The sequence below is a fragment of the Stegodyphus dumicola genome, chromosome 6 (genome assembly GCF_044657685.1).
Source record: "Stegodyphus dumicola isolate Sdum_Otavi_A_Nest chromosome 6, ASM4465768v1".
Lineage (NCBI taxonomy): Eukaryota > Metazoa > Arthropoda > Arachnida > Araneae > Eresidae > Stegodyphus > Stegodyphus dumicola.
Window position 1 is genome coordinate 61,777,938 of NC_140773.1, and position 24,807 is coordinate 61,802,744.

General features: G+C 32.1%; 2 protein-coding genes across 5 annotated transcripts; one reads left to right on the forward strand and one right to left on the reverse strand.

The window, feature by feature from the left end:
* Positions 1-238: 238 nt before the first annotated feature.
* On the forward strand, positions 239-17,714 carry LOC118183411 (uncharacterized). 4 transcript variants are annotated; one of them, XM_035352929.2, is made up of 2 exons: positions 239-388; positions 12,881-17,714. In XM_035352929.2, exon 2 carries the CDS (start codon positions 12,884-12,886, stop codon positions 14,336-14,338), a length of 1,455 nt encoding a protein of 484 aa, XP_035208820.2. In that variant the 5' UTR covers positions 239-388; positions 12,881-12,883; the 3' UTR covers positions 14,339-17,714. The 4 variants fall into 4 exon arrangements, with proteins under 4 accessions (XP_035208820.2, XP_035208822.2, XP_035208821.2 ...); XM_035352931.2 differs by lacking the exon at positions 239-388 and adding an exon at positions 446-591; XM_035352930.2 differs by lacking the exon at positions 239-388 and adding an exon at positions 1,633-1,772.
* Positions 17,715-21,371: 3,657 nt separating this feature from the next.
* Positions 21,372-24,375, reverse strand: LOC146996757 (uncharacterized). Its single transcript, XM_085819658.1, has 3 exons — positions 24,021-24,375; positions 23,058-23,320; positions 21,372-21,402 (listed from the first exon to the last, which is right to left on the reverse strand). The coding sequence occupies exons 1-3, from the start codon at positions 24,174-24,176 to the stop codon at positions 21,372-21,374; spliced, it is 450 nt and encodes a 149-aa protein (XP_085675784.1). The 5' UTR covers positions 24,177-24,375.
* Between the last annotated feature and the right edge of the window lie 432 nt (positions 24,376-24,807).

The following is a 24,807-nucleotide window of genomic DNA, read 5'->3' on the forward strand; positions in this document are numbered from 1 at the left end:
TAGCTTAGGGCGCCAAAAATGCTACAGCCAAGCTGATATAAAAAATCCAATCCAATCAAGAGTCACCAAAAACGTTCAATCTTTAAACAGAAATGAATTTTGAAACTTGAACTAAAAATTATCTGAGCTCGCAGAAATAATGCTTTGCGGCCTTGGACTTACCGATAATGAGCCGCCTGATGCAATTTTAGTCCCACCTCATCGTTTCGTAAGCAATGATTATCCAATGAAATGGTGAAGTGGGAAACAATATGTGCAGAAAAGTATCAGTTTGAAAAATTGTTTCGGTTTACATTTGAAAACTAATCTTTTACTTTTACTTCGACTTTTTTTGCTTGCGTCAGTTATAGAAAATTTGTCGTGCAGTATTCGGTGACATACATGTAGAGTAAGTTTATCAGATATTTTTAAAATTACATTAAAATAATATAGAGCATTATTTGTTATTATATTGATTTTGTTATGTTCAGTAACTTAAATTAAGAAACAGGTTAAATTATTTTCATATCTCTTATTATAGCACTGAGGAAATAAATAATTTCCATTTTACTTGCTACAATGAGATGTAACAGCTTGATACTATAATCTAAAGTAAGACTGTGATTAAAACTTTTTAAACGGTAATTTATCTAATATATTGAAATAAATATTTTGAAAAGATTATGCTTTTCTCCACCCTCTCTAATTTTATAATCGTCTATAAATTTAATTAAATATTTGTGCAACATACCAGGACCAAATTTTCACGTTTACAGTTATCAGATTTCATTTAGCTATTTCTTCACTTTGATCGAAATGTAAATGTACGCACAATATAGAATTAAATATATATGTAAACTTCTAATTAAATATATTTTAAGGCAAGTGTTTTAAATATTAGCGCTGTAGTAACTTGAAATACTAATTTTTGTATCCAGGGCAATAATGCATGCAATGATGTTTTCTTTAAAAATGGAAAAGTACAAATATATAGCTTTATCGATCATTCATTCTAAAGATTAGATTTAATAGAAAGAGTATAATAAATAAAGTTAAAAATATAGCTTTAGTATTTCGGTATATTTATATTTAATTTTTAAAACCACTCCAATGGAATATCTTCGCAGTTTTTATTGTTTTCACTCAGCGGATTTGGTCTTTTAGGAAAACAGAAAAAAAAAAAAAAAAACATATGCCACGTCAGATTAAAATTTGGTATAAGCCTCATGCGCAAGTAACCTACTGAAATAAATGCACAGCTAAATTTTGAATAATTAATTTTTTTTTATCAAATATGTTCATAAATCTCCACGGGATGTTAATTTGCTATAAAACAGCATATCATAGCAAATTTTTTATCTCCCTTTTGACATCTTTTCTTTGATTTCTAACTATCATCTTAAATAACAGATTTTGTGTTCTACATTTTTAATTTCTAAAAGTTTAATCCTTGCATTAAAGCTTATGGCTTAGCTTAAATTTTTTTCATTACATTGTTCACTGTATTTAGCACAGGTTTAAATGCAATAGCGGAATGTATAACACGAAGACAGGATTGAAATTTCTTTTTAATTGCATGGTTTTTCTATTGTTTAATTATTTTATATTCATTTATTTTTACTTTTTGAAATTTTAATGTTAAATTTTTCAAAGTACTTCTTCGAGACTAGCCTGTAATACGAGGTTTTTAGACCGCAGTTTTTCTTGGTTTTAAAAAGAAGTGATATCATCAATGATATGGTTCTACTCGTAATCCATAGCTTAAAAGATATGCTTTCGGCTACGTACACAAGGTAAAAATTTCAAACAAATTTTATTAAGTTTGCTGAAGCTTTATTTCAGTTGTTAGCTATAGGAATTCTTTAACTCAACTCGTAAACTTCGATGCAATTCATCTAAACTATATTCAGAAATTATCTTTGAAAGTTTTAAATTTGTAGCTACTTTGGCCTAAGGAATTATGGAAATAATGCGTTCTTAAAAACTAAGCAATATGTTGGATTACTTATTGTAAAATTTCTCCAAATTTTATATTATTTGGATGTTTAAATGATTAATCACTGATTTTACTCCATAAAATGTTTGAAATCTAAATTATTAATTTTTTATCACTTGCAAATGGAAAAATATTTTATTAAATGTTTCATTGTTATGGAAGAACATTCGAGGGCTATCTGATTAACAATAGGTTAGGTTATTGGGATATAGCAAAGCCACGAGAGCTATCTGCTTAAAGGGAGAGATGCCGTTGTGGAGGACTATCGTATGGAAACTGGTTCATATTTACGTTACACATAGAGAAAACCACGAAAACCAACCATGAGCCAGCCCGTTCGCCAAGGTTCAAACACAAGCCAGGTCGAACTACCAGTATTGAGCGGTAATTGGTTATCTGACTAAATAAGGAATGACCTTATGGAAGAATTTTTCTAATGAAACCTGGCTCATGTTTATGTCACATATGGGGAAAAACACGGAAACGCCTATGCAGCCAGAACATTTGCTGGGAGACTCGAACAGGGTCGAACTGCCATGAATCAGCGTACTAGCATTATTTATTCAGCAGATAGTGGTAAAAAATATTTCATTAAATCTCTGATATCCCAACTTTAGTTTCGACATCAAAAGAATGTATTTTCTCTTTCATTTCCCCTCAAATTTTTTATTTATTAATTTTGGAAAAATTAACTTCTTTCAACAATTGCTTCTTTGTTATTTAATTACGTAATTTCTCTCTCTCTCTCTCTTTTTTTCCCCATTTCTTTCAACTCTGTTGGACCAACGCGTAGGCAAAGCAGTAAGACTGTTGAAAATTGGTTGTGAGATGGAGGTTGGAATATTGGCGAACGACCTGGCTGCATGAAGTTTTCGTAAGTTCTCTATGTGTAACGTTCATACAAGCCAATTTCCTTTACATACAGACTCCTCTTCCTTAAGCAGATCTATCCCAGTAGTGTCCGAGGGGTTAAGACTTTAAGACTTCTAAATACTGGAAATTCAACCTAAGTTTGATTCCAGATGAATGAGCCGGCTGCATGGTTGGCTGTCATGGTGGAACGTGAATACCAGCCAGTTTTCTGTAGAAAGTCCGCCATGAAGGCATTCTCCCTTTAGTTCCTTCCAGATAGTTCTCATGTGTTTGCATATTTAAATAATCTAACCCAAGCAGATCACCCTAGGCTGCCTTGTAATAACTGAAGTAATCCATTGCACACTATTAATATATTATTCTATTAATATATTCATCTTTAAAGAAACTCTCTTTTCACAGACATATATTTCACTTGCAGTGAAGGAAGAAATGTTAATTTTCTTTACAGCATTATTCACAATTGTAATTTTGACTGAAAAGCTTTATTTACTGTTGCTGGCAGTATTAAAGAATCTTTCCCGTTATAGGACACCACACACCATATATCAAACAATTTTTTCTAGAAAAATATAAGTGTAAACTTGGAACTTTCAACGTGAATATATACTTTCACCGTCAGCTCATTTCGACAGTGATAAATGTTTTATAAACATAAGAGATATATTTAATTAGTTACTTAAAAAAAGGGGTAAAAACCAGACAGTAAAGTAGAAAGTTGGTCTGGCTTCATTTGATTATGGCAAAGTACTCTAGTTCTATCTGCCTAAGGGAAAGTGCTTTTGTGGAAGGCTTTCTGGGGTAAACTGGCTCGTATTCATTTTACACGGAGATGGGGAACTTTGAAAACGACTATGCAGCCAGCCCGTTTGCCGAGAATCGATTTCTGGTCCGAACTACTAGTTGTCAGCAACATTATGTCGGCCACTAGTGGGCTAAAGTCTAAAGACACACTTTGAAAACTTTTAATTGGCAAAATTTCTTTTGAAAACAAAAATGCTGTTATCAGAGATTAATAGGACATTTAAGTTAACAGCAGGCGATAGGCAGTGTCGGCGCATACATATCTTTCTGCAGAAACTTGTTTGGTGCAAATTGTTCTATAATGGGAAAGATCCATATTAAATTTAACTCACAAGCGGTCGAGCAGTAAGATTGCTTAATGCTGGGAGTTTCATGCAGGTTCAAATACTCTCGAACAGGTTATCTGAGTGAGAGTTTTAAAGTTATCCCCATGCATGAAGTGAATACTAGACAGTTTTTCTTAAAAAGTCTTGTCTTCCATGAAGGCATCCCGTCTATTAGACAGGTAGCCATCGAGTGCTTTGTCATAATATAACTAATCAATTTAAATTATATTTTGGTAAGTTAAACTATTTTAAACTCATTCGCTTCAAAATAATATTAATTCCAGTTTATTATAAAAATAATTAAGTTGATATCATACCTTTCTGGCAAACTTCTATTAACTGTGAATCTGATTTCACCATTGTGGTTGCATTTGAAGCGTATCTTATCTGTGGTTGTTAGACATAGGTATGACCCTTACCCAATTGGGAAAAGAATGTATTCAGCACGGACAAGAAGAAATGCTACGATCGTAAAATTTATAAGAATGGCATTTTCATATTCTAGATGATTATGCTTGCATAGTACAGGAGGGTAAGCTGCGTAAAGGTATAGAGATAACTTAATGGAGGAAAACTGATTGGAAAAAAAAAAAACAGTGATTGAGTAGATAAGACTGCTGAACATCAGTAGATCTGATGAACATAACGGCGAATCAGTATACTTCATAGCTCTGTGCAGTGTAAATTAAATGCCATTAAAAAGTGTTACACTTAGGCAGATAAAATTTGCTAGCTGTACCTTAATTAATTAACCAACTAACCATTAATAAAATCTTAGAAATTTGAATATTCAGTACTTCTGAAGAAATATCATGTGGATGTGTTCATCTGGAAAGGTAAAAATCTTAGATTTCGAATTTCGTAAATATGTAAGTAGTTAAAAAATTAAGAAAAGAAGGATAATGATATGTGACGATGCAACGCTATTTCGTGACTTAAAATTTCGCTGTGCTCTTTCTCGGGAAATCAAATGATCTGTTTTGGAATGAAAATTAAAATAATAATAAATATATATATACATATAAGGAATCTTAATTTGCACGTATCCTATTCATTTTGTGTTTCATTCATTCATTCATGTATTTATTACGTACAGGAACCAACAAGATTGTTTTTATTTGTGGGTACCACAATGAATATTCAGTTGGTGTTCGCTTATATTTTCAGAAAAATTCATACAGAAATACATCTATTGTTTTTTTAATAATAGTCAGTATGAAAAGGTTAACTGGAAATGAAACAAACATAATCTTTGAAAATTCCAGTCAGACTGCACAGAATTTTGGAAAACACGTTTTTTTTTTTTTTTTTTTTTTTTTTTTTTTTTTATGAAAGATGCCTCGTATTATATTCACATTGAAGCGATACAACCAACATGCACTTAATGTGAAAATGAGCACAATGATAACTGACTGATAAGATAGTATACAAGGTATATCAAAGTCTGCCTCTGTGTGGCCTTTATTTTCAGGAAGTGTTTGTGGTAGAAATATACTTCCAATTACAAAAATGGTTTAAATGATGCAAATACTTATCCTATGATATTTTTAAAAAATAAATTTTGTAAACATTAAGAAATCTAACCGCTCCATGGTCCCTATAGTTATATTTAGTAAACGTCTATATTCATTTTAAGGAATAAAAGATAAAATTTTTGCCCCCATTAGATAAAAACTGATAGAAATACTTAAAATTTGGGATTTCTGAGCACCAAATTAAATTTTTATCTCTTTTCTTGACGGCCCGGTTAAAAAGTAAATTAGGCTGATTATTCTTCCTTTTAATGTCATTCAATGAAACAGTTTTGTGATTTACTAGCATGAAAAATTTTTAAATATATTTATTTTATTTATAATTTTGTTACATTAGGTACATTGAAAGCATTTTTATACAAATTTAACAAGTTTAGACATGCTAAAACATTTTAAGAATATTCACATGCCGTTTTATTACTTTGGGATCATAATGTAACAGTCACAAAAAGAAATTCATTGGAATAAAAATAATTTTCATTTTTAATTTATGCAAATGGTGTTACAAATTGACTACTTAATCAAAGCTTTCCACTGTTTTTTAAAATAGGAATTTAATAAGAGTATATAGAGTCATTAGGTTATTTTGATATTGGACACGTGAAAAATGAGTAGTGCCCTCTCTAGGACTCGAACCTGGATTTCTCGAATACGCGCCGAGTGTGCCAACCGTTATACCACGAAGGCACGATGGAAGGAGGAAGAAAATACCTTATCTATAACCTGAACTCAATACAACGCAAGATAGAAAAAGTTTTAAATTATTATAAAAATACTTTTACTCCAATCACTCTTTCTGACAAAAGATCTACCGTGAGGGACATTTACAAAAATGTTATTATACCGAAAATTCTTTATGGTATTGGCGCATGGGGTGATTGAGCAGGGGAGCTAGTCAAGACAAAGCATAAATTAGACTCATTGCAGAGGGCCTGGACACTTGTAATTACAAGATCATTTAGAACAGTCCCGACGGAAGTTGCGTGCTTACTGGCTGGTGTACTGCCTCTCTCACTACAATTTAAATTTACTTATGACAAAATTTGTCTGAAATATAATAGAAAATAGTGGATGAAGATAAAGCAATTACTACGAGGCTTTTTTAGGGCATGATCTGAGTTCAACCCATCCTAGCAAATGTTATGGTATATCCTACGATAAAGACTATAATTCAGCTCGACAAATTGAAATTTATACAGATGGATCAGGGTTTGCGGAGAGCGTCGCTGTCCCTTAAAAAACGTTTACTTTAAAACCAAGAAATTCAGTTTATCAAGCAGAATTGTTGGCAATTAAAATGGCTTTATCCTGCATCAAGAAATAATGCATGGGGTATTACATTAATTTATACTCAGATGCTTTATCTGCTCTTATGGCGCTCTGCCGCTCTTTTCAAAAGAATAATATTGTTAATGAATTTAAGCATTTATATTTAGAACTATGAAAGAAGCATATTTTGAATTTACTTTGGATCAAAGCTCACGCTGGTCATTATGGGAATGAGCGAGCAGATGCTCTAGCGAAAGATGCCGCCCTGGGGGTTGGGACCGAAAAGGTTTCTATTCAAGATTCGAAAAAGAAGGCATGTACTTATAATATATGACAAGCTTATTAGAGACTAGAAAAATCTGTGGGATCTTTCTGAAAGAACAAAAACTATCTATGGTGTTTAAAAATTAGCAAAAAAAAAAAAAAAAAGAAAGAAAAGAAAAAGGCGAATTTTAGGAGATGTAAATGTCAATCAAATTCTCACTGCACATGGAAGGTTCCCTGCTTACTTAAAAAGGTTCTACCTCCAGGAAAATGATATACGTAAAGTTTGTAGTAAATTCGACGATTCAAAGCACTTCGTCGAGGACTGTTGCCTGACTGGAAGTGTGAGAGGAAAATATAAATTTGCGTAGTTTGAAGATTTATTTAGTAACTATAAATTGTTTAGAAAACTTGCAAGAAATATTATGCAAACTGTGAATAGAATAAGAAGAATATTGGTATCGAGATATAACAAAGGAGAAAATCTGAAAACAGAAATAATCGAAGTAACTTATAAATTTAAGATGAATTTTGATAATATAAAGGAGATTTGAATGATAATAACTAATTGAAAGTAAAACTTATAAAGATATAGGAAAAAACACAGAAATGGAAACAATACATCTATATAACTAATTTCACCGAGAGTGTTTCGAATGTATGTATCTGCTTTACGTTTTTTTTTTTTTTTTAATAAATAACTTTTTTTTTTTTTTTTTTAGCTTTTATGTTCGTTTTATGTGTTGCACGATCTGAATTTATTACCAGATGTATTTTCCGTTATGTTAACCTTTTATTTTGTTATGCTTTGTGCTTGGCCTGTCCCGTCATAACCATATGGCAGATTTCGCCTGCTAGGTGAGCTGGGGGCCAGTGCTTAAAACTAACTAACTAACCTTATCTAATTTTCGCCTCATCTTTTCGAGTGGCAACAATCTCGCACGCTGGAGATAAAAATCTGCTTTATTTCGAGAAGTGTTGCCACTGCTCGCTACATTTTGTTGATAAAAATTTTTAAGTTTTATGATGAAATTAAAATAGCATTCCCAAACATTAAATACATTATTCCCGATTCCAAAAATTCATGGGAAAACATTTCGACTGATCCCATCTTCGTACAACTTTAATCAGCCCAGATATTAATTAGAAACTCTAAAAACACTAATTTTTGCATTCATTTTCACGAGTGGTTATCATGCGCTTCGGAGATAAAAATGCTTTATTTCGAAAAGTGTTGCTATTACTCGCTTTTCAAATCGTAGAGTTTGCTAATAAAAAATCTAAATAAGTTTTACAAAATCTGTATATATAATGAAGAATGTCTGTTTGTGTTTTCGCGTTATTGATTTCTGATCAATTATGATAAATGTTTTGCCACATTTAATCGACTAAAATTGTATATAGGTGAAATATTGGATGGAACTTGAACTTTTACGACCTTTTGTTTAAAAGACTAAAATCATTAAAATCTGCGTGCCATTAATGCTGATATAATGAGAGAGAATTAGTTTATTTTTCTATAGAAATTTTGTATGTGGGTTCCATATCTCATCAGACTGAAAAATGCATAACTATGAGTCGTATTTTGTGCGTTATTAGAGAACGATTACAGCGGTATCGTTCTCTCTGTTGTTAAATACATTACTTTCAATCTAACTTAACTGGCATAGGGTACTTCCGCTAGAAAGTATATAAATAAGATATCGTTTTTGAAAAAATTTGTGTTGATCAATTTCACAACAGGCTGCCTATTAGCGCTCATCACTTTCTCTATTAATATCAGAAACTCTTTCGTAAACTAGTATTTAACTTATAGTTACAAAAAAAAATTATGAATGCTGCTTTTCAGTTTGTGAACGAGTCCTGATTTTCAGAAAGCATAATATGGAATTTTAAAATTAAATAACTCGGTCAGCTTTTGTCGTAACGGAGTCGAACTTTTTATGTTCACTTTGTCACAAAAAAGTCTATGTACCCAGAAGGAAACGAACTGCTATCACGAAACTTAACATGTATGTAGTGTATGAAGAAATAAACAAATGATTACAAATTCAAAACAAGATCGTTTTATTAAGAAGTTATGGCATGAAAAAGGCTACAAATCAGTAAGCAATGTAGCCCCTTCTGGCAGCTATACAAACCGAAACACGCCATGGCATCGAATCAAGTAGGTCACCTAGGACCCCCTGCGGAAGATCATGCATATTCTTTGCAACCGGGCAGTTAATACACCAATATTTCGGGATGCCTACAGTTACCTTCCAAGCATGTCCAAAATATGCTGTATTGGCGAGAGGTCTAGTGACCTGGAAGGCCACGGGAGTACGTCATATCCTTGAAGACATTGGTGGGAGAGTCACGCTGTATATGGACGAGCCTTATCTTGCCGAAAAATGGCACCTATCGACTTAATAGCATAGGCAGTACAGCTGGTTTTAAAATGTCGTCCACGTAACTGCGAGCCGTCATAGTGACTCGAAGGACGACTAGAGGTGATCGTGTGTCCCAACAAATCGTTCTTTATACTGTCACACCTTGTGTAATCGCCTATGCAGCTCGAGAACAAATACCGGATCGAACCGCTGGAATGGCTGCCTTTTCATTCTCATGCGCGTTCTCATTCTCATTCTCATGCATTTCATTTTCATGCGCGCTCATTTCTGTTCCTGGGACGGCCTGGCCCTCCGGGACGATAGACTATTTCTTCCGTGATCCACTGTTGCCAACACCGAGAAACTACCATATCGCTCCAACCGAGGTGGCGGCCGATACGCCTGTTCGACCAACCTGCTTCTCTGAGGTATACTATACGCCCCTTCTCAAAGTCCGACAATTGATCGTACTGCCGCCGGTTACGTCTCAGAGGCATCTCTAGTCACAATATCATACATTCAAGTCTACAGATTCGTTTGAATAGCCCTAAGAAACGAGCAATCATGGTTTTAAACTCCCATCTGCGCATCTCATATGCGTATGGCGCGCTTACCCTTATCTCACTGGCGTCAAAATCATTTGCGTATTTCTTAGCAGATTACTTTCCTGCCAAGTTTCGTGATTGTGGCTCGATTTCTTTTTGGTGCATATATTTTTTGTGAGAGTGTATTTTTAATAATGGGTATAAAGGTTTGCTAAATATAACTTTAGTTCACCGGATTGTGGCTCGATTTCTTCTTGGTGCATATATTTTTTGTGACTGAGTGTATTGGGTGTAAAGATTTGCTAAATATAACTTTTCGGGCGACAGTATAAAAAAATTAGTTTCGTAATTTTCACAAAACTGATTCTTTTTTAAATTTGAAAATGTCAAAACATGAAATTTGCATCATTTAAAACATTTTTATAAGGATTTCAATGAGTAACGTGTATAATGCAGATGTGATGCAGCAAAAGAATGATCAAATTCAAAATATCTCTCTATATATACATCACATTAGTTATGTTTATTAAATTAAATCAAAGTTCAACATTTTTCTAGATAATTCTAGTTTACTCCCCAAATTCAAATTCATCCTGTTGATGTCCATGAAGACTCTCCATCCAGCACCGGTGCTGGGCCCGAATTACCACGACGAATGCAAATTGGCAACGCTCGTTCTTCTTGTTGCCTTTATATACAGATATGTCCAATATGAAGTTGTACGCAGAACTGGCATTCATCTGAAAAAAAGAGAGAGAGAGAGAGATGCGATGCCACTCCTGTGTCTAGTGTCGCACCACTGTAAGCGAGCCTGTCTCTGTGCAGCGTTAAGGGAAGCCGTAACAACGGTCGCCGTCTCGACAGTCATTGGTGTTGCAGACGTTGTCACCGTCCTTATCGGACCACCGGACACTTATCGTCTTGCATATGAGCCAGGTTCCTTACGATGATCATCCGTAAATGATGTAGCTGCATGATCCTGCAAGGACCAGAGGGCACCACGTATGTTCTCTCGTGTGCTAGTGGCTTGAAGGATAGACATATGAATGAGATCCCACATGGTGTTCAGTGTGATTTTTCCGGATTCATCGATTACATATTCATCTAAAAGTCATGAGATTTTCACCAACACAACAGCAATGTGGCGTAACGATAAACTGCACTTCCTTTTGGCCACCATCCTGCTACAGTCGAATTCGAACACTGGGTGGTAGGAGTTTCTTCTTACACAAGACATAACTCAACATTTACACCAACAAACAATGCTTAAATGAAATTTCCAATTAAGAATTCTGCTTTGTAATCTTTCCATTCATACATAATATAGATGGCATTACTCATACCTGTTTTGTAGATGCACTAGAATGCTAATAATTTGCATATCCCATGTATGTGTAGTAACGTTCACGTAAGTTTGATGTTTGTTGCATACCACCTTCATGGTGTAGCAATTCTAATGGCCAGCAGGTAAGTTAATAGTTTATCTTATTGACTAAAAATTAGACAAATTCTGGTACATTTAAGGAGAGGATGCACCTGCCGAATCTTGGTTTGGATGTAGTAAGATTAAGTACGGGATCAGACTGTACACGAATTCAATTTCGGGAGTTTATTTTCATTTGAGTTAGTGATAAAAACTTTTTATCACACAGATATTGTAGAATAAAACTTAATTATTTTTAAAGAACTATTGTACACACTGGTTTTTAGGCCCAGAAATTAACCATACTTTCTGTTTGGAACTTTGTTTTAAATTGGATGACATTTGAGATTTCAATTAACCGTTTCCTTTCATTCAGTGACAGTTTATTATTTTCGATATCACAATGGAAAGGATTATAAACTCATGAAAATACATTATATTTACCACTTGGGAAATAAGTTTTAAAAGTTTCGAGGTGCATATATATATTGTATAATATATGCTTTGTATAATTATTTTCCAATAATAACATTTTCTAAATACTAAAAGAGATTCTAAGTTTAGATCTGGTGAAACATTTTTTTATTTTAAGCAACTAACCCCAAAATTAATTTTCCTATCAGACCCCTTTAACTTGTGGGCACTGAGAACAGTTACAGAATTAACTTATAGCCAGAGATTCTGTTCATTTAGTTTTGAAAATACATCTAAAAATATGCCATTGTTACTTAGTTATATGTCATCAGCAAGAAATGATGCAAAATCTTCGTTTACAAATAACAGAACTTTATATCTTAATTAAAAGAGCCTTGTAAGTACCTTGTCTCATGAAAGCCAGAGAACTTCAGAATGTAAAAGCAGCAGTTTTGTGTACACTACCCATGTCATCCCAAAGTAGATTCTGCTTTTCATGGTGTAGAATTGCTACACCATGAAGGTGGTATGGTAATGAAGGTGGTATGGTAAGGTAATTTATATTAAAAGGTCCAGGTAACATTAATGACACAGCACATTAAATTAGCAACTTAATTAAAATGTTTTGTTTATTTTTTCTAATTTGCCTTTGGTATCGAGTTTTATTTTCAAGTTTTGTTAATGCTGTTTGCATTCTTCATGTTAGATAGCTGATTATTATCAATTCAGTGCAGTTTAAAATTATTGTGCATTTCATTCACATTAATTTCATAGCAATTTGACGACTTTAATAGTTTTTAATTAAATACTTTACTACTATTATTCTCTCTCTCTTTCTCCGTATATCTATCTAGTTCTCTCTATTCTATATATACAATATATATCTTAAGGTAAAGTTTTATTGTATGAAATGATTATCAGATGATGTAACTTTCAATTTTTAATAATGAAATATTTTTACCTATAGGTACTAAACATGTATAGCTAAGATTTGTAATCTGAAGTATAGAAAATATAGCAACACCAGAAGCTCTTCAGATCTTTGTATTTACAAATTATTCAATAATTATATTTTCTTTGTAGGCTATGGAGCAATCATTTCAATGTTCTGTCTGTAAGACTTCTTATTCAGAATCCCGATATCTATTGGAACATTTTGAGAGCTTAGAGCATGCTGATAGCATACGAAAAAATTCAAAAGAAGCAGATGATAAAAATGTAGTTTTAAATAAGCAATACCTCTCAGAAACTGATAATGGAATTCCTGATCGCGATGATCGAATCATAGCAGATGACCAAAAGCCTATTTTTCCACAAACCATTCCCTCACAGTTGTGCAAAACATCTTCAACTGCTTACTATTCTTTCTGTGACATTTGCCAGAAGCATTTTAGTGGCCTGGAACCTTACCAACAACATATTGTGAGCGTAGCGCATATGAAAAAAAGTCTTCTTCAGAAATGCTCGCTGGGTAGTAATACGTCATCAAAGGGTAATACAAATGTTCTGACCTGTGAAATTTGTAACAAAAACTTCTCTGGCCCAGTTCCATATCAACAACATTTGAACAGTGAAGTACACAAGAAGAAGCTGAATTCTCAACTTTTACTCGAGAAACTGAATGACACGCCAGAAAATAAATGTGACAATATTGCAAAAGATTTGCAAGGCAGCAGTTTGCCCAATTCATTGGATGTGTCCAGTAGTGAAGATTCAAATGTTAATGATTTGAATAAGCTAACCGAAGTAAATAATGATGCTTTGAAAAATGATATAGCGAATACTGTTGTATGTCCCAAATGGTATTGTATTACATGTCATAAACAATGTTCAGGTCCTATCCCATATGAACAACACATGTCCAGTGAACTTCACCGCAAAAATATGAGAACTGAAGATCAATCTTGGATAATCAAAACCCAGGATAATGAAATACCAACCCTGGATTTATCGCAAAAAATTCCTGAACGAGAAAAAAGTAATGATTATAAAGAAAATTCAAATTTGCAAGATTCAAACACCTTAATCTCTCCCAGTTGGTATTGTAATATATGTCAAAAGCAGTGCACTGGACCTGTTCCTTTTCAGCAACATATGTCTAGCAATGTTCATCGTAAAAACCAGTTGAAGGCTGAAATAATAGCTCAGTTACAAGCACTTCAAGGTAAACACACTGAAACAAGTAAAACTGACTCATCTTCTTGTCAGCCTGAAAGCAATTTCACAGCGAAATTAAGTTCTCCTTATCAGCAAGGAGTTGCTACGGAAAAAGTTCCTATGAACTTGGAAAAGAAAACTGAGAATATTGTTTCTCCAAGTACGTCATCGATCCAATCAGAATATCCCATTGATGATCATTCGTTGCAGAATGTAGATGCATTAGCATCAAAGAATTCTGATACGTGTACTTCGAATGATAATTTAAATTTGGATAATCAAGAAAAAAATAACTGTCAGAAAGATATAAGTCGCGCTATTTTACCTAATGATACAGGAATGAAGGAGAATAAAATAATCAATAGCATGAATTTTACAGTATAAGATACCGATGAGAAAAGCAATTCCAGAAATGAATCAAGAAAGGACTGAATGAAAACAGGCAAGGAATCGAAAACAACTACGTTTAAAAAACAAAGAAAATTTATGAAGAAAATAATGATTACATTATAAAGATGCACTATTTGTAAGGAACGTTAGACATTATGAAAACAAAGCATGATTAAAAAATTTACACTATTAATTTTTGATAATAAAGTCTGATTGTAAAGAAATAACCTTTTCATTTATAAATTAAATTATATATCCTCTTTGCTTATTTAACATTAATTATATGTCTGGATGTATTGAATTTTCATTTATAATGATGTAAATTATAAATAACTTTTAAATATTAATCTTAGAAAATGCAACATGAATGTACGCTTATGCAACTTGTAATAGGAAGGAATGTGTATTTTTAATTGCTAAAAAATTAACTTATTACATTATGAATTTGTTTATATTATTTAAAATATTATATTATTTTATTAAAAAATTATATTATTTAAAATGAAGGTTAGGAACGCAATGAATATAAGGCTATAAATAAGCTAATTTCTTATTCTAGACTGTTAAAATTTCATTTAGATAATATCTCTCTAATATACATATAGATCTAGATGATAGTTATAATACCACGGGCAAAATATTTGCTGCTGTTTAGATTATTTCATTCACTTAAAGATTTAAACAAATAGCAATTGTTATGCATTCATAAATTGTGCTACTGATAAAAACTACAAACACACAATTAATTATACTGAGATTTTATACAATGTTGGCCTCATAAAATATGTGTAATTGCTACTCTAGATTATTAAACTTATATTTTGCTTCGGTCATGGAGGATGATGAATTTCAGGAACGATGGCTTTACCTTTGAGCTGTCAAACACTTTAGTAAAATATCATTCAAGGTTACCAAACATAAATTCAGTGCATATCTTTTCAGCACAAATTTAAAAAAAAATTACATGTAGCAAAGGACAAATATATCAGTTATGTTACAATCTGTTAAGCAAAGAAGCTTAAACATTAATCGAATATTAAAATATTAATAGCGAATACTTTTTGGTATCAGTCTGTGACAGATCTTATTACATTGTTTTAATACAGAAGGTGATTCACAATTCAGTAAATATTAAAAAAAATATATACTTTTGTAAAAGTGCAGCATAGTATAATGTAGAAATATATATAAAAATAAGGCCTTTTACAAGGGACTGCACTTTGCAAAATTTGTTAATTACAGTTATATCCACCAAACTGAGTTTCATTCAAATCATCCATATTACAGGTAGCTGAATATGAATACTGACTGATGGCAATTGTTAGAAATGCTATTTCTAAGCCTTATCTGGAAATAAATATTCAAATCTGAGAACCTGGCAATGAAAATAATTTTTGTTTTTCTTCAGGTCACTGTAATTCATTTTAGCTGCTAGTTTTTATCTAGTTCTGAGAAGCCGCTAGCCATTTTATTAGAGCTTGCTTTTCTGATGTTAGATTTATGTAGCTGTGAATAAATGTTTATATTTTAATTCTCTGACTTCGAAGAGTTGATTGTATAACATTGGCGTCCGAGAGAGGATAGGAATCTGCAATCTTCTGATTGATGAAAAAGTATCCTTTGCTCTCCCTGCCCCCATCCAGTATTCTGTTTCAGCTTCAAAACCATGAAGACGATCTCCTGACCAAATTGCAGCGAGAAAATATCAAATACTAACTTAAAAATTTAAGACTTTTAATTTTTGGACATATTATTTTGTTTGATGTTTGTAAAGGTGGGAGTATGTTAGAAATAGCATTTCTAACAGTATCATCATTAAGAACTGCCTAAAAAGCAGATTTGAACAGAAACAATTTTTCTATAAGAATATTTGGTAAAAGCGCAGAATAGGCTGCATCAACAAAGTTGAGAAGGCGGAGCTGTTTGACGTCGATAAATGGGTGGGACTAAGCTTGTGACGTCGCAATGTATTCTGCATGGACCTTATAAGAGATAGACTAACCCAGTTGGGCCAACACCTCCTTATAGAAGGAAGTCGGGACACTGGATTGTGACGTCACGCGTAGTCGTCTATGTCGAAACCCCGAGAGAGCAAAGAAACAAAGCGCTAGTGCCGTACTTAACGTTGATTTCACTATTTGATATAGATACTTGGGTGGAATTTTATTCAGAGATTCAATTATATATAATGAATAATTTAATTACTTCAAAATTTAACACAATAAAATTTGACATAAATTTAAGAATTTTTTGTTTCTTATTTCTTGACTTTAATGAATTATACTTCCTTGTAGGTTTCACAGCAGCATTTAAAAAGTTAAAAATCAGCCATACTAACTCAAAAAAGGAATTTCTGACTTTTCCCTCATAATTTAATATTGCTTTATATTTTTCTAATATTTATGAAAAAAACCCAAATTATCTGCATACAAACTATTACTTATCATTTCATTTTTCTTCCAATCAGTAATTTGTCTTTAAAAGAAAATGGTATAAAAATGCACTAAATTTTGTCTATAATATGCTATGTGTCTTGCAAGTTTCAAATAAATTAGTATATCAGAGGTTTGCTTAGCAAATAATTCAATGTGCAATTTAAAATTATTGCTTAAATCTGTAGAACCAATAATATTAGTTGTATATGTACTTAACTGTATTGTGTTAGTTATATAGCTGAACTTGAAAATAAAGATTCACAAGTGAAAAATAAAAAAAAATTATTTACAATTTTATGCAAGCAGTCAGCATAACAACACAACACCTAAGTTATAACATACAAATAAGTTAAAACCAGATGATCTCTTTTTATCAATAAATTATTCAAACTTTCTTGTAAAAATTGAAGCAGAAATCTCATTAAGCATATTGCCATACTAAGAAATCTCATCAATTCTTATTTATTAACAGGTGTGAAAATTTCAAAACTGCTTCTATATTAATTGGGTCTCATCGGAAACAATAAGATGAGACTATGTGACCTTAATATTTAAATTTTGATACTGCAAGTTCAAGTTTCTATTCGTTAAATTTCAACCCATTTTGTCTGGCAATTACAAACACCGTTATTAACTTTTTACAACAGCCAATTAATAGTTTCAAAATGTATTACGATACTGCCATAATATGGATAAATATCGGGCAAACCCTTGAGAAGACCGTCCATTACCATTTAAAACACTTCAGGTGCACAAATGATATTAAATTTTATACGATGGCTATTATTATTTATGAAGCATATAAAGATACATTCAACAGCAAATGGATGTCAACATCACCAGTATATGTAAAAACATTTATTGATGTTGTGTAAAGGAAGTGATTATCAGTTAATGTTTCAAATATAGAAAATAATAAAAATGTTTTACCTATGCACCAGTATCCAATTTGAAAGTATCTGGTCACTACATGCAACACAATTTTGTTGTAATTTTTCCAAGCTAAAATCGTGATCTTCTAAGTTACTCGCTATCAGGCTTGTTTAATTTAAGCAAAGAATATATCAAAATGATTTGTCCAGAAAGCCACCAGTCTTAATTATGGGACACCGGTAATTTCAAAATGCACATGAAAATCACAGGTTTGTGAAATGAGTGCTCCTAATCAGAGACACCCTTTTTTCAGCCAATTCCCAGAATAATAGTAGGAGTTATTACAAACCTGTTATTTTGTCGCCATGCTGAAACCTGTTATTTTGTCGCCATGCTGAAACACATAACTGTTATCTTGATAAAGTAATTTATCATATGGTAACATGAAAATTATACTCAAATGATATAAGTAATGGCCACTTAAAGACACAACATAGACCCTTTTTTACACAACAACAAATTAAAGACAAGGAAATGAATTTTTCAATATTTTTAAGTGTAAAACAGTCAGTACATGCCCATATAAAAAATATAAATTATAATGACCCATTCTCAGTATAAAAGCAGCAGTTACCATAAACTTGTCATCTTGTAAGCATGCTGAAACACAACTTTTATCATGAGAAAGCATTTTACAGTATGTTAACACCAAATGATAACCACTTACTAAACATTAAGTGGTAGCCATTTAAATACAACCCAGATACCATTTTATGCAGCAAACACTCAACAGCACGAAAATGAATTTTTCAATATTATCATCTTTCAAGTGCTCTGAATATAAAACAGTCAGTGCATGTCCATATGAACAAAATTATAATGACCCATTCCCAGTATAATAGCAGCAGCTATTATAAACATACAATTTTCTAATCATGCTGGAAACATATAACTGTTACCTCGATAAAACATTTTACCATATGTTAACACAAAAATTATATCAAAATGATAAGAGTAGTGGCCACTTAAAACATAACCCAGACACATTTTTATGCGATGACAAATTAAAGGCAAGGAAATTCCTTCTTCAATATTTCAAGTCATAGAGTGGATATATATATAAATATATTTATATACGTTTGGTGTGGCCGATTGCAACCAAAATACGAGGTGCACATATACATGTTATAGCAGTCCTATATACAAAATTTCAACGTTCTGAGGCTACTCGTTTTTGAGTTATGTGAGATATGTACGTACGCACGAACGTACGTACATACGTTCGTACAGAAGCCACGAAAAATTCTCTTCAGAATTAATTTTAGTTTAAGTTTTTTTAAGCAGTTTTATAATTTTTTTGAAGGAAAAGAGTATTTTATTCTGTCCTTACGTACAGATATGGTGCAAAAACATCGTTAAATTGCATTCGATAGCGGTCAAAAGGGATATTTTCGGTGAAATATGCTGCCTGAAACTTTTCGCGATTACAATACTTCCTTTTTACTTCGTACAAGGAAGTAAAAAGGACATGCCTTCTTCAATATTTCAAGTCATCTAAATATAAAACAGTCAGTATATGTTCATATCAACAAAATTATAATGACCCATTACCAGTATAACAGTGGCAGTTATTATATACATATCATTCGGTAAGCATGCTGAAACATCACTTTTATCAGGAGAAAGCATTTTACCATATGTCAACACCAAACTTATACCCAAATGATAAAAGTAGTGGCCGCACTAAAACACAAACCGAGATACTTTTTTACGCGATGACAAATTAAAAAAAGGACATGCCTTCTTCAATATTTCAAGTCATCTAAATATAAAACAGTCAGTATATGTTCATATCAACAAAATTATAATGACCCATTACCAGTATAACAGTGGCAGTTATTATATACATATCATTCGGTAAGCATGCTGAAACATAACTTTTATCAGGAGAAAGCATTTTACCATATGTCAACACCAAACTTATACCCAAATGATAAAAGTAGTGGCTGCGCTAAAACACAAACCGAGACACCTTTTTACGCAATGACAATTTAAAGGCAAGGAAATGCCTTCTTCAATATTTCAAGTCATCTGAATGTTAAACAGTCAGTATCTGTCCATATCAACAAAAGTATAATGACCCATTACCAGTATAACAGTGGCAGTTATTATATAATATCATTTTGTACCCATGCTGAAACATATCACTTTTATCAGGAGAAAGCATTTTACCATATGTTAACCCCAAACTTATATCCAAATGATAAAAGTAGTGGCCGCACTAAAACACAAACCGAGACACTTTTTTACGCGATGAGAAATTAAAAAAAGGACATGCCTTCTTCAATATTTCAAGTCATCTGAATATAAAACAGTCAATATCTGTCCATATCAACAAAAGTATAATGACCCATTACCAGTATAACAGTGGCTTTGATAAAGTATTTTATCATGTTAACACCAAAATTATACCCAAATGATAAAAGTAGTGGCCACATAAAAACATAACGCAGACACTTTTTTACACAACAAATTAAGGGCAAGGAAATGAATTTTTCAATATTTCAAGTCAATTATAATGATAAAGAATCTTACCATATGTTAACACTAATTTGATATCCACATTAATAATAAGGACCACTTAAAATACAACCCAGACACTTATTTACATAGATGCATAGAAATGAATTTTTCGTTACTATTACTTTTCAAGTGTTCTCAAGGTTAAACAGACAGCATACATGAGTAGAAAAAAAAATAATAAGGAATTCACAATAATGTGTAACAGTAACTGTTAGATGCGAAAATACTTTTTCAACAGAAATAAATCTGAACTAACATCACTAGGCTTTGCAATTAATTTTTTGTGTCTTGTTACATGCATTAAAGTTACTAAACTTACTAGTCTATGAAATACAGCATCATTTGAATTAAAACCTACATTTTTTAAATGTTTAATTGCTAAACACCCATTATATTTTTATTTATGCTTTAAAGTTTTCAATTTGCGCTCTTTTGCAATGCTTTTCTGGTTTAGTGTATCATTCTTTAATTTGCAATAATTATTTAAAAATGTGTTCGTTGAAGACCAAAGAATCTGCTTTAACACTTTCTGTGACTCATGAGCTTTAGGGCAATCATCTAGATTTAAAAAAATGTCATTTTCTATCAGTATGTCTAGAGTTAAGTTACATGCTATATCCCTCTGATTTGCAGAAAATAAAAATTCATTCTCAAATTCTTCAGATACAAGTTTTTGAATAACAACATAATTATATATTACTGAATTTAGTACATCAGGATGAGGATATAGAAGTCCTATATCAAATCTTTTTATCCAAGACTGTCCTTCATTTTCTACAATTAATTCTTTATCAATAGTTAGATTGCCTTTACAAATATCACAGCTTAATAGTTTCACAACTTTATAACTACAGTAACCAGCTATATACATTAAAATTGGTATGTCATTTTGAACATTTTGTATATCTTCATTTGTAATAGTTATTCTTCCTGAGAAAGTGCATCCAATATTTTCTTGCTCCAGAGATTCAATACACAGGTTTTTACAATTTAGATAAATAGGAATTCCTCCATACTTTGATGATTTAATAACAGTTGGCAGAAGACTTTGTAATCTTAATTTTGCTTCAGTTTCATATACTTGCCTTATAGAAATATTATGTTGTGAACCAGCCAGCTGTCTATATTTTCCGAATCTATTCTCTAGGAGATCTGTCTGAACTTTTCCTGGTAAAAAGTAAGTAAATTTTAGCTCTTCAATGCAATACCTTGCCATTTCGAGCAACGAATAGCTAGTATGTGTTAATGCAAAATGTGTTTCCTTAGTTAGTCCACCACTAGAACAGCCTAAAAGTTTCCACTGATCTAACCACTCAAGTAACTTATTTAAATAAATATATCTAACATCATCATTTTGCACAGTTAACGGCTTTTGATACTCATTCATCTTATGGTGTCCTTTAAAGATACTTTTGACATTGACTATTGACCACCATGTAGATATAATTTTAATAAATTCAGCTGTTGTTTCGTAATTTAAAATACTATTTTCTTTACCAATAACCATTATTGCCTCTGCAAGACGACTGTCAAATATTTGTAATGCTAGCTTGACATTTTGTCTTTCCAAATTGGTTGGATACAGAGCTTTCAGAGTCAAACCATAACTATATTTTACAATTCTGCCTGCCTCTAATGAATGGAGACTTTTTATGCATGCAAATGCCGCTGTTTCGACCTTGGAAAAATTTTCAAAATTTGGATAAAATAAACATTGCCCAGAAGTTTTTTGATTTATCCAGTTGTTCCTGACACACTTCAAGATGTGCACTGAGTCAATAACAAAAAATAGTGGCCGAGATAAGTCTGCAGGGTTTTTATACACAATACTAATTTTTGGAGGCATACAAAATAATGACATGGCTTTTTTATTTATTGAATTATTGTCAGAGACAACTGCCACAATTCTATAACCTATATTTTCTAAACCAATTATAATTTTCTTAAGATATTGATACAGATCCTCAGCATTTAATGATTTAACTGGTAATATATGTGCCACATCCTTGAAAGGTGATAATAAGCTACGTATCATAAAAACATAAGCACTTGTAGCAGCTTTTTCACAGTTGTAGGCCATGCCACACAAATTTCCTCCTTTAAAATCGAAACATGAATTTAAATGCACTTCATCCATCATAATAATTACAGTTTTATCATTTTCTTCTAAATCCTTGCATCTTTGTTTAACATATCCTAAAAAGTCATCATTAAATTGCTCAGTAATAGGATTAAGAGAAAACGTTGAACAAATTCTATGAATAGTACGTGGATGGGGAATAGAAATGTAACCTGAATGTCGTAAAAACTTGTATGCATGCGGTGAGATCGAGTTTAACAAACTGCAAAAAATAAGTAAATCTGGAGTATATCGATACTTCTCTTTCTTTACATTTAGTTTATTTACTTGCTCTGAAAGGAAGTTCAGTTCAGTTTCTTTTTCAGGTAACACTCTTTTCAATTCTGAAAGCATATCATCCACAATTTGTATAGAATTCTTAATATATTCTTCATTTTGTAAGTTATGAGACAGACTTTCAACTTCCTTTAGTACTTCTAGAAACATATTTACATTACTAATTTTTAGAGGGAAAACAAATTTACCAATAGATTTTATAGCGATGTTTTTAATATAAACACATACTGTTAAATCCTCATTTATTACTACCGATTTCTGAATTTCTGGAGCTGGGTCACTTAAAATATCAAGTAACATAGTTGAATTTTCAGTATGTACAGTTGTCCAAAATGTTTCTAAAATCTGATGTTCTAGGCAATTATTGAATTCAATTAAACTTTCAAATGATCGTTCATTATCATACCGTTCTTTCATTTTCAAACTTTCTTCTATCGCTTTCTCCAGGTATTTCTCTTCTAAACGAGCTTTCTTCTTTTCTGGTGACATTCTCGATACAGAATTTGATGACATGTAGGATGGGCCATCAGGGAACTGAGAAGGTATGCATCCTTTTTTCAAACGTGGCCTAGAAATTGGGGCTTTAATTACTCGTAACTTCGCTGATTTCTCATCATACATTTCGATTTCTCGTATTATTTCATCTGATCGAAAATGTAATTCACATACCTATAAAAGAAAATATTCAAAAATCAACTTGTTGTGAGTACAAAAGTTAGATGCATGTTAATATTTAGTAACAGAAGTCAATAAGCCCTATGATTTAAATAAATAATTTGATACATAAATACGAATTAAAAAACCAGTAATATCATTTCAATTACGTGTATAATTTAAGTAATTTGTAAAATCTGGAATGCTCATCATAATGATTACAGCTTTATTTACATTTAAAGAAAATTATATATTTGAGATAATTGTTTACAACAAACACTGGTTACCAAATACAAATAATTACCTTAAATACATCATACCAAACTTTCATATATCATTACAAAAATTTTAAAATGAAACCTATTATGATTATTTAGTAGTTCCTTGTCATATAAATTATGATAAATTTGGAATAACTACAGAATCTGCCTGCACAGTATACTAAAAAGCATTTACAAATTATTGGCATTTATGTAACTACTAAATTTAGAATTATTCCTGTTATATGGAACTTTATTTCATTTATAAAACTTTGAAGGAAAATATTTTTTTGAAATGATTAAAACAGGCAAGATTAAAACCTTTCAAACATAAAACTTCTTACCCACAGATCAAAATCTAATATCGTAAGCATAAACATCACATACCTATCAATAAAAGTAATAAAAAAATGTAAAGATACAAAACATAAAAAATGCAGTAAAATTGAACTTACTCTGGTATGTTTAGTAGGTTGAAAGCCATCTTTTCTTCGTAGACTCCTTATCCATTTCATCCGGAGTTCAGTCTCATTTGGAAACTTGAATACAGCCACTTTTGGTCCGTTTTTATAATTACCACGACATGTGGCTACAGCACATTTATGAGGCATCGTATGAAATTATAAAAGCACGAGACAATATATAAAAAAAGCACGAGACAATATAAAAACTCTGTCGCTAACGCAAATAACCGCTCCACGTTCGTCGCTCTTGGCTCAACTACGGGGCTTTGATTTTGTTTGAAGGAGCGAGGTGAGTCAGAGACGACTACCTGTGACGTCAGAGCTTCCCCTCGCTTCAGTGTCCCGGCTTCCTTCTATAAGGAGGTGTTGGTCAGAGACGACTACCTGTGACGTCAGAGCTTCCCCTCGCTTCAGTGTCCCGGCTTCCTTCTATAAGGAGGTGTTGGTTGGGCGCGCGTCACCGACATGTCGGCAAGAAAGAGTAGGGACTATCTGGTTTACTTTAACACTGAAACCTATGGCGTTTGTATCACATAACTTTTTTTAATTATTAAATGTGCTACGTTGTATAGTGTTGAGATTATGAAAGCCACAGTTTTTTCCAAATAGGATTTAATATATCTCAGTAAAGCACTTTTTACTGCATTTCGCGCATTTTTTTCATGCGTAATTATTGTACAAACATCTTTACTTAACGGTAAAAACGGTAAAAACTCTAGGCGCAAAATTTATGAACTTAATTTTGCGTACAAATAACTTAAAATTAAATAAGATTGAT